At 39.7% G+C, this 18,625-nt stretch overlaps 1 protein-coding gene across 3 annotated transcripts in view; it reads left to right on the top strand.

Moving 5' to 3' along the window:
• INPP4B (inositol polyphosphate-4-phosphatase type II B) overlaps positions 1-18,625 on the top strand; it is a 2,522,842-nt gene that overhangs the window by 962,195 nt on the left and 1,542,022 nt on the right. For all 3 annotated transcript variants that reach the window (XM_069242568.1, XM_069242569.1, XM_069242570.1), the window contains one exon: positions 8,590-8,640. In XM_069242568.1, the coding sequence (XP_069098669.1) occupies positions 8,590-8,640 (51 nt within the window). The remainder of the gene's footprint in view (positions 1-8,589; positions 8,641-18,625) is intronic.

Raw genomic sequence — 18,625 nt, forward strand, 5'->3', positions numbered from 1 at the left:
AGGTGACCCTGTGAGTCCTTGCCCTCACAGAGGTGTCCCAACCCCCCGTTTTAACTACACCAGTCAGACACCACCATTAAATTTGTTGCTCTTCATAGGTGTCTGCTTAGGTGTTTTTAGTTTTTTTTCAGTAGATTAGCTGGATCCCGATCTTTCCAGAAACAAGTTTATTTACGCACTCCCTCCTGTTCCTTTAACAGTGAGGTTGAGTCCGCCCAGGTGGCACTGTCCTACCTGGGTGGGTCTAGGTGGTCAAATGATGAAGCATGACACTATATAGTGTGTGAGACCACCTAGTCCGTAAAAGGAAATCCCCTTTTTTTCCCACCCCCCGTTGTTCCTCTCCGAATATGCACTCGGCAACTTCCAACTGACATTCCACTGACTTTACCCTTCCAAATAGGAATACATACAACCCAGGGCTACGCCAATATCCGCGACGTCCTCTTTTAGAGAACCCCGTACTTTTGTGTGTATTATGGTACTGTTGTGGTACATCTGCCTAACTCCCTTTGCCAGCTTCAGAGAACGTGGCTGTATGGAGACAGATGATTCATTTCTGATTTACTTACAGCATCTTTTGATGCTGCCTTGCAGGTTTATTCCTTAATTGAGACCACCCCTCCTCATTACTGTAGCTTTACCATAGTGAATGAGTGCAGAGTTAATTAGAAAGAGCAAGCAGAGAGTTACTTCTTCTAGACAGATTATAATTCGTCAATCTCATTGATAATCATTTTATAAGATTCAGAGGCATGAATGGCAAATAAACGCATTCAAAACCTATGATCATGAACTTCTGTCCACATCCCTGCCCATCATGGGCATGTTTACAAAAAGCCTCATATCGTTTGCTTTAATAGCTGCCTCCATCAAAGCACATGCTTTGTGTATTTCATCTATATTTCCTTCTAATCAGTACCTTATATGCTATTGGCTTATTCTTATATTTTAGCAATTCTTCCTTTCAATAACTCTTTAGAGCTGATCTTACCACTTTGCTCTAAATGTTTACTTTTCAGTGCTGATATTAGCACTTTCTTTAAACTTGTTTTCGAACAAGGTCTGTGCTTGACTCCCTCACTGTCAACCTTATTAATACTAATCTGTACAGAAACAGAAGTTATTAAAAGTTCAAACACTTAAGTGCAGTTATGCAAGAAGGCAGTCAAGCTTTATGTGGCCAAGTCCCAATTTCCCACCAAGTTCCTGGTATACTGAAAAGTTTGAATCCACTTAACTGTATCCAGAAAGATTGCCTCAGACACTCAGAGGCTTTTTTTTTTTTTAGATCTGAGATTAATTTCTGCTATCATTGGAATGGAATCACTACTATTTCAAGGTAGCAACAACCTCACAAAGTAAGAACCATCCTTCCATGAATGTGTAATCTAACAAGTGGGTGCCAGTTCCTCTCATTAATTTTTGCCTAGCCTGCTGTTCTTTATCATAATGCCCGACATTTAAAAAACATTTGCTATAATTACCTGTTCAAGCAGTGCCCCCTGCCACAGCTTCTGGTGGTTTGGTCCTGTGCCCAAGCAATCTGTGGTGCAAATGTACAGTGCTTTAATATCTGCAATGATTCTTACACAGAAATGACCACAAATAATTATTAATGACAAGCTGTGTAAAGCTTAAGTTTTCCACCTCTTCAATTGATAGCAATTGATTGTTATCTATCACACCCGAGGGTAAATGGACATTAATTATACAATACCACCCACATTGAGAAAGAGATGAATACAGGAAGTAAACTGTCAACCTTAGTTTCACTAGAAGTGCACAAACAGGTAAGTTTTAAATTAACAGATGTGATAACAGGGTGAGGGAAAGTTATAAAGCCACTTAAAAGAGTTGGATTGTGCATCCACGTTTGTTGCACTAGAACCACAGAACAAAAATCGAAATCAAGGTTTTCCATCACCTCCCTTATCCAACCTTTAAATCCAAGGATGTTCCAAGAGAAGACAGCAAAATTACTATTTACTCTGGAGGTTCATGCTTGCATCATTTCACCCATGGTCTTATTTGTCTGGCTAGTCAGTATGTTCCTAACTTTATAATTATTGTAGGGGTGTTGTAATAAAGTGGCTGGACAATTTTTTTATAAAGATAGGCCACAATTCCTGTATAAAAGCTTGTCTCAGATTTCCTTTTCACAATAAAACTGCAACATCTCTAGTCACTGTTATAAAGGAATGACATAGCTGTTCAACTACGTTTAGATATTACAATTGAGTTGTGATATCATAGTATCTGCTGCCAAGATGGGCAGCTAAGGTCAAAACGGGTCTCAGAGCATAATTACAACTGCAAGTTAGACATCAAGAACAGGAACTTTTGATCTGTTTCTTTAAAGTGAACACTGTTTAGTAGAAAGGGGATGTTTCTGCCAACAAGTTTACTTTTTGCACCCTATGAGTCATTACAGTATTGATATAATTCTTCTACATGCTTTACATTTTCTGAACTACAGAATTTTTTAATCTGACTTACTTTAAATTGATTCTGATATATTTGTTTTGGAAAAAATAATAATGATTTTTGGTGTGCACTATGGATTTTGCTTTTATTCTTCATGTCCGCAACCATACCACCTCTTTCATATGAAAGAGCAACACTCCAACAATTGTACTTATTTGTGGGAAGGGTGAAGGTGTGACTGTGTACTATAAATAATAAAATAACCCTAGCCTTAGGTAAAAAACATACTACAAGCCATTTCAGAGTCTCATAGCTTTATAAAAGAACTCTGCCCTTAGCCTTCTTTTTCTGTTTGGTCATGGAACTCCTCAGTGACTTTCAGAATTCTTGTAATGTACAGCGGGAGTTGGTTTATCACATATATCACTCTATAATATAGCTCTTGTTTTGACCAATTTCTGACCCTCATCTCCATCACTGAGTCTGTGTAGGTATACTGCACTTATATTTAGAGGAGTTTGTACTTTAGACAGAGGTGGGCAAGAGTTATACCCAGAGTTCAACAATTCCTTCTCATTATGGAGAACACCAATACACAAGACCATTAATATCCCTACTTGCCATAATGCGCTTCTGCCACAATTACCTGTCTTTTAAAAATCATATAGTGGAACTCAACCAGTGTGTATTCAGTGCTATTAATCTTACTATAACTGGAATTCCTGCGATGCTTTTTGATATAATATCTTCCAATTTAGGAAGACTAGACTTGGTTGGTGTAAGTTACACATAATAAATAAATAGATAAATAAATAATTAAATAAATAAATACACACTTTGCACAGCTATCAACAGAGAGCTTCTGTTTAAATCAAGCCTTCTACACTTGTAAGCCAAATGGTGTCTCTTCCCATCTTTAGTGCTCTCATGCAGAGGAGGCAAGATGAAACATGTCTTCCGCATGTAGATCAAACGTCCCAGATACCATTACGTTTTATCAGTTTTATGACCTGTTGCTTACAGTTTTCAGTGCTACGAATCTGACACCATAAATAAATAATGAAACTCACGCAGACATATGTTAATAATTAAAACTGCATACAGGTTGATCAAAATCATCATTCAGAACCACAGTTCAGTATCTGCTTTCTGCTAAGTGTCATGGCATTAACTTGTTAAAATGGTTAATAGATCTGTGATTGGAATGAAACCACTAACCATCGTGGATTGTAGACCACTCTCTGCAAACTAATGATCTTTTTACTGTCATCCCTGGCTTTTATAGGAAATGTAATGTTCTCATGTCATACAGGAGTTGATGCATTGAGTGCGCTTGACTGTGGGTGTTGGAAACACCGCTGGTTAGGGCCATGAAACATTCAATTGGATAAGAGACAGAGAGACAAAAAAAGTAATACAAAGACATTCTAACACAACCAAATTAGTAATTACTTTAAAAAATATATTATTTTCCTCATACAAAAATCAAGATGGACATGGCTCATGCAATAATTTGGGACTGGGTAGCGCAGTTTGCTCTTTAGCCATATTTTGAACTGTGTTTTGGCAATCTCCTTATGTTGAATTTCAAGATGCTACTGTGAAGGATCGAGTCACTTTTAAAAAAATGTCTGTGAAAAAATATATGAGAATTCCATACTAGTCCCATTAAAAAAGGCTTTACCTTGCCCAAAAATGGGTAGCGTCACAACAAGCCCTGTTGATTTTTACACCCAAATGAAAACGAAAAAAATAAAAACCAAAGCCATATATCCCTGTAAAGTATTTTTAAAAATCACACCCCGCTCAACCTGCCCCTTCCTTTCCTTCCCTAGTCGTTAGAAATGTCCCTGACATGGAATAACGTTGCGCTCAGAACTGTACATTGAGCCACTTGTGGTTTCCAATATTCACCAATAAAGTCTTGTACTGAGCTGCAAGTCATGCGTGTCCAAGGCAACTGCAGCATAAATCTTTCTGTTGTAGCGATAAACTAAGTGCAAACCTCCTTGCCTTTTGGGAAGTAAGGTGATTAATTCTTTGTTTTTGCCCACTCTTGAAAATAAACTGGAACAGGCCAGCCTTTTTTAACTTCCTCACAGTGTAATAAAGCACAGCAGTAACAGGCAATTTCTTCAAAAGCGTGGCGAATCAAGAGGTTGCTCTCCAGTATAGATTGCTGAAAAGGTAATCATGCTCTCGGTTCAATGAAAAGTCATCAGCAGCCTGTGGCCGGGACAGAATGTTTTCTTTTTTTTCTCTTCAGTGAATCACATAATATCCCTTTCTCCAAACCCAAATTTACTGAAATAGTATGCGAAAAGGATCATAAACCAAAGTAGTTGCACTGGTTTATAAACAAACTTATGTTTACTTTAATTATTTAAAGCATCACTTTTGTCCACTAGGCCCTCTCTTCGCTGGCTCCCTGTCCGTCTACGGGCCCTTTGCCTTTGCGGCTAGCATGGCTCGCTGGTGTAAACAGAGGGCGATAAACCGCGTGGCATACAGAACAGACAGATACGTCAGTGGAGCACGTTCTGTTAGACCATCACGTCATGCTGCAGATTGCATTTCTTTCTACACCAAACTAAATTTTGTAAACACTTTGTAAAAATGTGTTGCTTTATGAGTTTTAGCAGTAGATTCAACTGAACTCCAAAAATCGAACAAATTGTATTTATAACTATGTATGTTTTATTATGTCAAAAGAACATTTTGATATGACATAACGGCATAATGGTAACCCCGGTGACACATTGTTAGCTCATTAAATTGTTCATCTAAATATAGTGGACTTTCGAAAGTTAAGCTGAGGCCTAGCAGGTACTGTGTTGGCAGTGTTTGCAGTTTTGTAGGTCGAGCGTGCAAGCGCTTTGACCTGTTGTAAGTACTGTAAGCTTTTAACCACGCCCACCTCAGGCCTATCACTTTCATTAGTTCATGGGCTTGCATTTCAAAAATCACATGATGTTGTTGGTAAATGCTTTACGTTTGTCCCGCCTTAATTACCACCTTGGATACCGACCCTGTTACGGGGTGATTGCAGATATACTATGCAAACTATTTTTTTTCTTTTGACTCTCCCCTTCAGTCTGCAACCCTCTAGCTGAGCCGGCAAAAACCCATACGCTTCCGCTTCTGGGTGAGGGCACACAGTGCAGAACTATCCGGGGGAGCAGCACATAGTGCAGAACTACTGCACATGTGAACATTTTACTCAGAGGGAAAAGGAGTCTGAATGTTAATTTTAAGAAGCACAAAAAACAACGCTTGCAGTTATTGTTTCTTGCCGACCATCCCATCTCAAAAACGAACCCCTTTCATTCTGAACTGCAGAAGCGTGGGTAAGAGGAACCATAAAATGGTTTTAACATGGCATCTTTTGTACTTGATAAAAACCTCTAGATTTACTTATTGCGTTTGGGCGTGACAGGCTAGAGCCCACCCTCACTTCAGGCCTGCATCATTTGGGCACAACAAGTTTAATGGAGCAACAGGCCATGGACATTAAGGGCCAGATGTAGCAAGGCTTTTGCGCCTCACAAATAGCGAAATCGCTGTTTGTGAGGCGCAAAAGCCACATTGCGATGCCCATTACCATTTTGCGAGTCGGTAACCTGGTTACCGACTCGCAAAATGGGACTGCGAGTCACAAATAGGAAGGGGTCGCATCGCAATTCAGAATTGCTTTGTGTCCACGAACGCAGTCGCAAAGCAATTCGCAGTTACCACCAGTGTCACACTGGTGATAACCCATTCGCAAAAGGGAAGGGGTCCCCATGGTACCCCTTCCCCTTTGTGAATGGCTCTGAAAAAATGAAACTGACACGTTTCATTTTTTCGTTTGTAATGCATGTCGTTTTCCTTTAAGGAAAACGGGCTGCATTACAAAAAAACTGCTTTATTTAAAAGCAGTCACAGACATGGTGGTCTGCTGTCTCCAGCAGGCCACCATCCCTGTGAGTGCTGCGAGTCGCAAGGGGGTCGTAAATTGCGACCCACCCTTGCGACTCGCAGATGGTGTCACGGACACCATCCTGCATCCGGCTTTGCGACTCGCAAATTGCGAGCCGCTCAGACTCGCAATTTGCGACTTGCAAAGCCAGAATTTGCTACATCTGGCCCTAAGTTTTCTATTTAGAACGTTCACTTTCGTCTAAATCTGTCTACTTATCACCTCCCAGGTATTGGGTCTCACTTGCTTTGAGGGAAACGTTTTTGTGTACTACTGCTGCTGTAACAGCAAGCGGGCAAAGAGCTGTGCCTTTAAAACACAGAGGCTGTCTTCTACTTACAACAGATGTGCCTGCGACCTCTTATTCTGCTGTGCCTAAAACTCACAGAAGGTCCTGTGCTTTCATGATTAGCTACAATTTATTTTCCACGATGGTAAGTGTTCAAGTGAAAGTTTGTTTGGTAAATTCGGGCTGGTGAAAATTATATTATGTTAGTGCACTCTGTGCCAGTTGATCGCAATTTCATCTTAAAATTACCTTATTTTCGCAACTTTCAGCGAACTGCCTTGTACTTTAGGTGCTGCCAGGATTCATGTTGCTGGTTGTTTTGCGTATTGGATCTTGTTTAGTGGATGTTCTTAACCCGCCCATAATTAGGATTGCACAGTGTATATATAGCACATATTTCAGGTCAAATGTGCTCTTTTTTTTAATGTGCCAAAAAAGTCCAGTTATGCATTTACAATGCTAATAGCCCCAACTCAAGTAAATGCAAGACCTATTGCATTGGAAATGCCTGTTTCTTACGCGTATGCATTGGCCTCTTAATAGGAATGCAAGCAACCCTCGTCTTGTTTCAATATTATTGAGCCTCAACGTTTTATGCTTCTGTAAGAGTGCAATTACAGAACCATGGGCCAAATTGTCAAAAATATATAGTAGGAGATTTTCGATCCAGCAAGGGCTTTGTTTTATGCAATTAAGATTTTCTTTCAATGTGTAATCCTGGACCAACTTTGTGATGTCACTGGTGTTGTCATTTGTCCAATGTGGAGTAGCACGCACTGCACAATTGTGGAAAGCGGGCTCCTTTCCGAAATGACAACATTTATTATTTTTTATTTAGCAGTGAGTAAAATGTTTTTCTTCGAGGAGAAAGTCCACCTGTATACACGAACAACATAAGGCGTTCATTCTCTTTTCCACTCTGGAATGAGATATACCCTTCCCCTTGGCAAGATTAATTTTTTACAATTTCAAGTGTGGTAAGGGGTCAGATATGAGTTTGTGAATTCTACCCTACTCAGACGTTTGTGAGGGGTTGGAAAACTAACTACACCTTAAACACCCATTTCCCGTACTTTTGTGTGATCATCTTATGCTTGAGTAAAAGGTTTTCCAGCTGCAAGGTCCTACTCTGTATTATGTTTACAGTCGGAAAACCCGCCACTGGTGAATGAACATCGGTCAGTAGACAAAAGATAGCCATAGGGCTCATTATTCCCCAGGCCCGTACTGCAACATTTATGTATAGAATTGATGGCAAACTTACTCCTTTTATGCCGAGGATGCTAACATGGCCAATACCAAGAGAAGGCATGATGTGCTAGAACTGATGTGGCTTATCGTTCCTTAAACGACATATTTTTAAACTTTGAAAGAGATTCTGATATCGGGTTTCCTCCTTTCTCTGAGACAACTGCCTCCATTTATGTGGATATGTAGAAGGGCCACGTAATGGAACTTTAGCTATAGTTTGTATACAATCATTCGTGACCTTTTAACACTAACGTTCGTCCCTATAACCAGTAACAGTCAATTAGATATAGCTTACACAAGTGTACAATATATTTGATCTGTTTAATTCTTGTATTTGTTTGTTTAAGTGTATGTCATTTTTGTGTAGTTTTGCAAGTAAAATAGTTTCACGTCTTCATCGTCAACAGTTCCCATGCTCTGACTGCTAAACTCGGGTCTTTCTCGGGGCAAAAAGGCAGTAGAACATGGTGGCCCTTCACTCTTGAGTTTAAGAGGTGCTATTAACAAACAATAAATATTGCAGTTATACTTTGAATTCATAGAAGAAATAATTACTAGTGTGCTCTTTCGTGATTCCAAACTGGTAGTGCAAAGGTGAATTATTTATGAAACAGTTTTGTCTACCTCTGTTGTCAAAATGATACATGATTGTTTCCTTTTTCAGACCCGTGACAGTGTACTGCAAGAACAAAAAGAATCAAGAACAGACTTCAGGGTGAGCAATTGCGTTAGCATTGTTAAAGTCATTCTGTTTTATATTGTCTATAAATCACAATGTGTGAGAACTTGGTGATTTCGTTCTGTTTGGGAATCATTTGCATCGTGCAACCTTTAGCTGAAATCACTGTGATGAATGAATGCAACAGCTTCACAATCTCTGATAATAGGCATTCCTGAATGTGGTTTTGTTTGATTATGTCTGCTGCAGTTTTGAGATTCCTTGTGACATCATTCACTGGATGCCCTCATGTTCTGTCTTTGAAAATCTCATATAAGGAATCATTAAAAAGGACTTTCAGTTCTTACCATTAAAACTGTCAACTTTCCTAGGAAACTCAGGGTTTTAAAGTATGGCGTACACCATCTGCTAAAAGGGCGTACACCATCTGCTAAAAGGGGTCATGTCATGAACACTTTCTGCACCTGTGCCGACGAGAGCAGTTCGACCGATTTTGAAAAAATAATGTGTCTACTGTACAGGGACTAACTTAATAACTCTGTGAGTAAGTGCATGCACTCTAGCAAAGGAGCTCGAAAAAATGGAGCAGCAACTGCCAATGCTTGTTTTCGATTTGCACTGTCTACATTACTGGTGCTAATTTGCAAGGTTTGTGCATGTGGATTAGGAATCTTCTTGCAGGAAATTTGCTGACTCAAAGCGTAACACACTTGGCTAGATTCACAAAGATTTTGCTGTGATAATGATTGAGATACTGTTGCACTCCTGGCTAACTCCTGAAATTCAAGAACTCCTACTACTGCTAGGCTCAATGACATATACATGCAGAGATCTCTGTTAATGTGGATGTGCGCCAATGGTTATGCGTAATTCTGCTTCTAAAAGCAATTCAATAACTCTTGGTCCAGATATACGATTTGTAGTAGTGTTATGTTACTTCACCACTTTCCTTCAGGGTGTGGGTACACATACAAGTAAAAAACTAGGCATACTTTAGGTGCAAATCACACAGATATTGTTCTAATTGGCCTAGGCAGAGATCTCAGCTTACAATATGTAAAACTATATAGCATGGGTGCAGCACTTGTGTACATTACGCAAAGGTTGTTATACACTGCGTACAGCTATTTCAGACTATAATATTAAATGAATAGCAAAACTAGCATCATATTACTACTGAAAGCACATGAATAAAGTCCACACCCAAGCTTCCATGCTTACACTTGGGTTGTGACATGCTGCAGAACCAGAGATCACCTACATTTGTGTTTTGAGTGATTGTGTCTCTATGTGTGTTTGGGACCTATCCAAGTTGCTTCTAGCAGCGGGAAGATTGAAGTTCTATCAACAATGAACACTTAGCAGAAATTATTCATCTGGGAGTGGGCAAGAACAGATGGTGATTCAAAGGACTCCCATAATAGCTCTTCCTTTGAAAAAACAGATCCCAATTGAGGGTCCCGGGAAGAGGAACAATTTATTCCTAGAGCCACCTCAAACTTTCATCTGTGCTTCATTCAGGAGGATAAATAGTTGTATCACAGGGAGAGAGGAGTCTGCTTCATTTCATTAGTGATGTGCCTGATGGGTAACTCCAGTCTTTAGTAGATGGTAGAAGGCTGAAACTATCTTGAATGGAGAAAACTCGGAAGGTTTAAATTTAGTGGGAAAAGAAAGTACTTGTAAAGAAGGTTTTTTTTTTCAAGGTAAAATTGCCAGAATTGGCTGTGGAGGATACACAATCTCTTGCTTATGCACAGAATAGGAATGGCACCTTACCACCACCTCTGAAAATTCCTGGACCTGAAAGCACAGCTGGAAAAAGTAAGACAATTCAGCCTGACTATTGAAGAAAGAAGACTGAAGGAGCCCTGACTCGTGCTGATATTGTGGGAATTAAAGGGTTATGCTCTGAAAAAGATTAAGATGTGTTTGGTGGACCTGGAGAGAGACCTGGTTGGAATGAGACATAATGACTACAAGACTTCTCTGAGGCTCTAGGGGCTGTAGCAGAAATAATATGTGATTTTATAAGCATGAGTAGATATTGAGTCTCTCGGTTGCTGGGCGTGAGAGCCTGCCTTATTCTTGACCTTCTCCCCAGATTAGCGCCAGTTAGATACAAAGCACTTATATGTACCTGCATGAAAAATTCCTACGCATGAACTCCCAGCCCTTTGGTAGGAGAACAGTTGGCTTGTAGCTTTTACTTGTTTTCTTTTCCGGCACAACAGCGGTCTGTAGTGGCCATTTTTGGCCAGTACACATAGATTGACAATGACATTTACAGTTCCAGCATTCCCATGTGCATTGATTTAACCATTATATCTTACAACTTTAAACATCTGACTGATTTTAATAATATTTGGGTTCTTTTGCTAATTAAAATTTTCAATTTTCTTTGTAATTTGTTTTGGGAATTCTGTTGTATTGTGCTGTTAATAAATTTAGAACTGTTTGATACTGCATGAACCTAGGACACAAATCTCCAAGGAAGTGAATTATGCAGGGATCTAATGAAAACTGTATTTTACCGTACCGTAGTGTGTTTAAATACATTTATGTTTCAATATATAATTTATACATGTGATTCATAACACAGCACCTTGCATTATAGAATGTTCATAATGCTTTCTCATTAACCTATGGTTAAAAATACAGTTGGTGTACAGTTAGGTGACATAATACAGACCACAACAACATCAAACTAATTAAGTATTGCTAAAACAAATATCAATTACCAAAATAATGCCATCCTGTGGTTAAAACGCAAAAACACAAATATTGACCATGAAAATCTGACCGTTCTAAATATCTAAAATAACGTAATATCAGCACAATAAGTGGCATTATACAAAGTTACATAATGTTAAATATGTACAACACTTTCTAAAATATTGAAAATAACATCATCTGCAACAAATATTGTCACTAACCTATAAAAACCTGTAAAAGTATAGATATATTTAAATTACATACCTAATATAAAACATCTAACCTACTAAATAACGTTAAAATAGTCAAAATGATTTGCTTAACAGATAAATAAACTCCAAATAAATTATGTAACAATGTTTTAATATTTTTAAATTAAAATTCTGCTTAAAAAAAGATCATTGAAATCGTATGTTAAATAATTAGTAAACCAATGAATACAAAACAATAAAAAAATAATTAAAAAACAAAACATTACAGTTAATTAAATAAACATTATACATACATATATATATATATATATATATATATATTCAACAACAAATCACTTCTTGAAAAGAAGAGAAAGTTACAGCCACTCGTGTCACTAAGAAAAGTAAATTTAATGTGGCAGAGTAAACAAAACAGAAAATAAACTCTAACGCGTTTCAGGAGACAAGGCTCCCTTGTTCACAGTATCTCTGTTCAAGAAGTGATTTGTTGTTGAGTATTTAGGGTTCACGACCCTGTTACAGCCTGCCAAGTTTGGGGCTGACTCATTCGCGTTTTTTTATATATATATATATATATATATATATATATATATATATATATATATATATATATATATATATACGTATCTTAAGAAACTATACCTTGTGGCCTAAAGTTACTTTCTGGCACAAGTTATAGTTTCTTCAGATAAGTATAACTATAACTGCTGAATTTCTGTGGTTTTGTGTGGGTAAAATATGAACCTAACTATACCATCCCAGTAACCTTTGTGTTTTTTTAGTGAATTTCTATGTTTTAAAAAAAGTAAAGTAATACATAAATACTGTACATTAATGCAACCACCTCATGCAGGGCCTACCACCAACACTCCTGCGTGCACCCAACCCTACTCTGCACACACTGCGGGGGTATAGTGTGTGAGAGGTCAGTTTTTTTTTTTTCCCATTGGGCTTTGGATCCATGGATCAAGTGCAGATTTACACGATGTGCCACGGTGGACCCAGGGATTGCCAAAACCAAACATTGGGTAATTTGTTTGCCCGTGACGGGTCCCTTCGAGAACCTTCCATGTGTAATATGGGGTCAGGATACCTTTATCCTGACCCCTTGTGTGTTTTCATTTGTTTTCTCCCCAGGGACCAGGTAAGAAACAAAATGGCTGGCCGCAATTTTCCTTTACATTGCAGCCAGCCAATCAGGGCCTCGCTTTCTGCTCAGATCCGTGGAGGATCTGCACCCCTAGATATCTAATTTATTTTCCTTTACTAACTCCAAAACTACTGAATAGAGTTACACAAAATCACAAAACACACGATCTGCAGATCATGATCTAACTTCCAGACAAATTTGGTGTAATTCTATTCAGTGGTTGGTGCTGAAGCCGTCTCTAAAGATTACAAAATCTACATAGATATAGAATGGAAAAAGGGAGTTTTGGAACCCACCCACCCCTTTTCTCGGCCCCTGCTTGACGAATCATCAAAATTTCCAGAGAGTAGCTAAAATACCTTGTACACTGCTTTTGAAAATTTTGTGAAGATTCATCAGACAGTGCCAAAGTTATTAGCAAAACAAAAAATACTTCCTCTATGGAAAAAGATGGTCCTAACTGTAACTACCTACTAGTATGTATGTGTATATATATATATATATATATATATATATATATATATATATATATATATATTACAGAGAGTATTGCAGAGTGACTAGCCAATCTGTAGTTATAATAAGGATTCTGAGAGAAAGGAATTTCTTGGGTTTTTGCTTGGTAACTTTGATACTGTTTGACAAATGTTCAGAAAACTTTTCAGACATTTTCCCTATTCTACATTGGCTGGATCATGCAAAGTTTCATGGTGATTAGGTAAGGGGGTGCAAATAAAAAAGGGTGGTCCCAAAACTCATTTTTTCCACCAATGCATTTTTAATAGACTTTTTACTTGGATGTAGCGCCAAAACGGCTGAACAGATTTTAATGAAATTTGGCAGGAATATAGATTATGCTGCCTGAACGATTTTTCTTGTTGGATGTGTAAATTGGGTCAGTAGTTTTTAAAACATAAATCAAACAAATATAGTGACATATTGGCCTGCAGTATACTGCAGTAATTTGTTTTTATAACAGAGTACATTGCGATGACAAAACAGTTTATAATTAGGTAATGAAAGCCCTTACAAAACAGACATATTGTTCAGACCACACTTAGGGCATCATTTAAATGTTGATGGAGGGGAATACTCCATCACAAATGTGACGGATCTCCTGTCTGCCGTATTACAATCCCATTCTATCCTATGGGGCTCATAATATGGCAGATGGTCTATCCATCACGTTTTGTGACGGAGTATTCCCTCTGCCATATCTAAATCAGGCCTTTAATCTGTGTTTGGGGTCTTAAGGGGAAATACAGTGTACTTCTTTTTTAGCTGCATAGGAAGGAATAAGGCACTTTTGATAAGTCTGTAAAGGTGGAGAAAAGTAGTTTTACTACTTAGCCTATTTTTAAAAAGTTTATGGAGTACTGCAGTACTACTTAGAAAGTATAGCAGTACTTATAGAAATGAAAAATAAATACATATGTAAGAAATTAGGAATACAATGTGCTACACTATATTTTCCCTTAAAAATCCAGAATACACACTAAGGGCCCAATTACAAGTGTGGCGGTCTCTAGACTGCCACATTACAACCCTGGTGGTCAGGCTGTCTGGAGGTTGGTGGCGGTCTTAATTCGCTAGGGCGCCATGGGGATTACAACCCCCTTCTCCACCAGTGGTTTCATGGTGGTAGACCCACCATGAAAAGGCTGGTGAAAAAAAGGTGCACGGGGCCCTAGGGGGGCCCCAGCACTACCCATGCACTTGTCATGGGTAGTGCGGGTGCACCCATGGCCAGCACCTCGGAATGTTCACTGTCTGCTTTGCAGGCAGTGAACATTGCGAGGGTGCTGGTGCAGCCTGCAGGCGACAGCATTGCCCCTGGCTCGACTACGAGCTGGAAACAATGTTGTAATCTGTTTCCCGCTAGACCAGCGGGTGGAAACTCAGATTTCCACCTGCCGACCTAGCAGGATACTCTAAAAACAGCTGCGGGGAGGTCACGTGTAGGCCCCGGTGGGAGTAAAAAGGTCCTTACTGTGGTCTAAATAATATGGCTGCCTTTTAATTTTGTAAGGGAAAAATATTGTTTAGACTACACATAGTCTGTGTTCTCAGTTTTAAGAGACAATATATTGTAGTACAGTCTATTTTTAATTTTTTACATATTTATTTAGTTTTTTGATTTTATTTTGTTATTTCTATAACTACTCTTGCACTTTTTAGGTACTACTGCAGTACGCCATAAACTTTTTTTAAAATAATATATAAAGTAATAAAACACATTTTACCTGCCTTTACAGAATTAAACTACCTCATTCCTTCCATTCACTCTTAAAACGGTACTACACTATATTTCCCCTCAGCTGCACTCTACAACACTCTATGCTCCTCCACTCCGTGACACTCTACTCCACTGTGTGCCACTCTACATTACTTCACTCTACTCTACAGTAGTCTAATCTATAATCTATGACAATCTGCCTCTCCCCTCTACACCACTCCACTCTACAAGCCACTCCATTGTATGAAAGTCCACTCCACTTTACTCCACTGTATGACAAGCCACTTCACTCTGACACAGCACTTCACTCTGACACAGCACGCCGCCTCTCTATCACACACTACTCCACTCCACTCTATGCCAGTCTACCACACTCTACACTCCTCCACTCTACAGCACTCTACTCTACGACACTCTACACCACTCTTAGCCACACTACAATACTATTCTCCACTCTGAGCTACGCTACAACACTTTGCACAAATCTCCCTATGCTATTCCACCCCACTTTACACTAGTGTACTCTGACACACCACTGCACTATACTGTACTGTACTACCCTACTCCTGTCTACACCACATCACTGTTAACCACTGTATGCCCCTCCACGTTGACACGTTATGCTGTTCCATTGAGCAGCATAACGTGTCAAAGTGGAGCGGCATACAACACACCACTCCACTGTATGCTACTCTAATCTACAGCATTGTACACCACTGAATGCCCCTCAACTGTATGCCACTCTACTCCACTCTATGGCACATCATTCCACTCTATGATAGGCCACTCCTGATAGGCCATTCCACTATTTTACATGCCACTCCACTTAACAACACATCGCTCCAATTACGACACGCGGCGCCACTATGACATGCCACTCTACTCTACTCTACAACACTCCACACCACTCCACTCTACAACATTCCACTCCACAGCACACCACTACACTTAACTACACGCCACTCCACTTTACGACGTGCCGCTCAATTTTACGACATGCTACTCCACTCTATGCCAGTCCACTCTGCACCCTTCTCAAAAACACTCTATGGCACTCAACTCTGCGACACTCTGCTGTGCCACTCTACTCTTCTCTAGGCCACTCCACTCTTCTCTAGGCCACTCCACTCTACAATACCCTACTTCACTCTCTGGAACTCCACTCTGCAACAATTTCCAAACCTCTAAACATCACTCCATGCTACTTCATGTCATTCCACTTCATGACACTTTACTCAACCGTATGCTAACCACCGCACTCTACTCCACTCCAGTGTACAACTCTAGCCCACTCTGCACATTTGTACAACTCTCCACTCGGTGCCATTCCCCTCTACTACACTCTATGCTGCTCTGACACTCTTCTCCAATCAATGCCACTGTGCCACACTTTACTCCATTGTATGTCCCTTTGACACTCCCCTCAAGTCATTCTGTGCCACTCCACTCCACTTTATTCCACTCCACTCTAATCCATTGCCACACTGTATGCTACTCCACTTGACACCACTGTTTGCCACTCGACTCTCCAACTTTATGCCACTCCACTCTACCACACTCTACTTCACTCCACTCTGCAACACTCTACTCTGATACTTTCCAGTGCTCTGACATGCCACTTTATGACACTTTACTGTAAGACACTCTAGTTTGAGACTTTACTTGACTCTGTGCTACACACTCTACTCTACTCTATGCCACTCTATTGTATGAAATGCCACACTACTCTACTCCATGTCACTCTGACACTTTACTCCACTCTACCCTGTGCCACTCCACTCTACCCCATTTCACTCCACTGTACAACACTTTACCGCATTCCATGACGAAGTATGAAATTCCATTCTACGCCGCTCCCCTCTGACACTATACAACAACACTCTCCTCCACTCTATGCAACAACACTCTACTGCACTATGACACTCTGACATGCAACTTCACTGTATGAAAAGGAACTTTACTCTAAGACATCTCCTTCACTCTACTCCTCTCTACAACTCTCCACTCAACCCTATTCCAATCTGTCACTCCACAACACTCTACTTCATTCTATGTCACTGTCGACCCTCTATTCAATTACACTCCACTGAATTAAAGTCCTCTGAATGACACTCCAATGCACAACACTTCACTCTACACCATTCTACTCCACGCTATGATACTCCACTGTACTCTAGGACATGGCAAACACTGTATGCCCCTCCACTCTAGGACACTCTGTTCCACTCTATCACGCTCAACGACACTCCATGACACTCCAGTGTACGACAATACGCTGTACAATACTCTTCTCCACTCCACTGCACAACACTCCACTAACAACACTCCACTCTGACAATCAACTCCACTGTTTGCCACTCCAATTTACAACATTCTATTGTACTCTGTCACACTATGACACTGTACTCACTGACACTTCAGTCCATGCCACTCTAGTCAATGACACTCCACTGTATGACACTCCACTCTACAACACTTTGCTCCATTCTGTGCCACTCAACAGTTCTCTACAACATACCACTCCACTCTAAAGTACTTAATTCTAGAACACTCTACCCAACTCCTGCCCTCCACAGTACACCACTCTGCTGCACAATTTGAAACACATTTTTATCAAAATATAAAAACCATTAAAATTAAATGGAAAAAAACAAAGGTTAAAGCTGAGTTAGTTAGGAAAATGTTGATTTTTCTTTCTATGCAAAACCAACTTAAACTATACAAACCGTCCACATTCTAAAGTTATAGTTATAATTGACAATTATAACTCGTGCCCCACCCGAAACATCCTATAACATGCACACCTCTGTACACAATGTTATGAACTTGCTAGCCATACTACATTAACTGTTACTCATGCCTTCTCCATACATAGTGCTTATAGCTTTCAATATTACATCAGTTATAGAATGTTAAATGATAGTATTCCTCATAACACACAGGGCATGTCTTATGAAATTGTTCATGAGAACACTGTGCATGGTAGAGTGCTGAGTTACAGTTAATGTAGTGTGGCTAGCATGGCTAACCTTTTGCTATTTTCATTGAACATGTCATTAATCCTCATCACTGAGGGGGCCACATCAACAGTCAGGGCTTCCCGTAGGGGCAGCAATGTGTCTAGGGGGTTTTCCAGTAGTGTATGGTAAATTTGTGTAATGTGTTTCTTGCCCAGGGGTTCCAACTGCTCACCTTTTACTCCCTTACAAAGCAGTTTAACATACGTAGGAGCCATAAAAACTTTAACTAATGCTTTCCAGGCCAAATGGAACTCCATCATACGCTGTTGGACTATTCTTCTATGAAGGGCTACTGCTCTGCAGTCAGCAACATGCTAGTTTGTGACATAGAGTGGATTAGCATATCTTAGAGTGAAGTGCTGTTTAGTGGAGTGAGTGAGTGTGGTAGTCTGGAATAGAATGGTGCACAGTGGCATAGAGTGGATTAAAGTGTTGTGTAGTGGCAAGGAGTGTAGCGGCGTGTCATACACTACAGTGGAGTTATCTGTCAGAATGGCATTTCATACAGTATCTTAGAGGAGTGGTGTAGAGTAGAGTGGCATGTTGTAGAGTAGAGTGCACAAGTTATTGTTACCTTAGGGCACGAGTTACAGTTACTTGAGATAACTACTTTAACAACAGAAATTCTGTGGTTTTGCATGTTTAAAATATGTTCTTAACTGTAACATCCCTGTAAACTTTGGTTTTT

This window comes from Pleurodeles waltl, chromosome 1_2 (assembly GCF_031143425.1).
Source record: "Pleurodeles waltl isolate 20211129_DDA chromosome 1_2, aPleWal1.hap1.20221129, whole genome shotgun sequence".
In the NCBI taxonomy this organism is placed as follows: Eukaryota; Metazoa; Chordata; class Amphibia; order Caudata; family Salamandridae; genus Pleurodeles; species Pleurodeles waltl.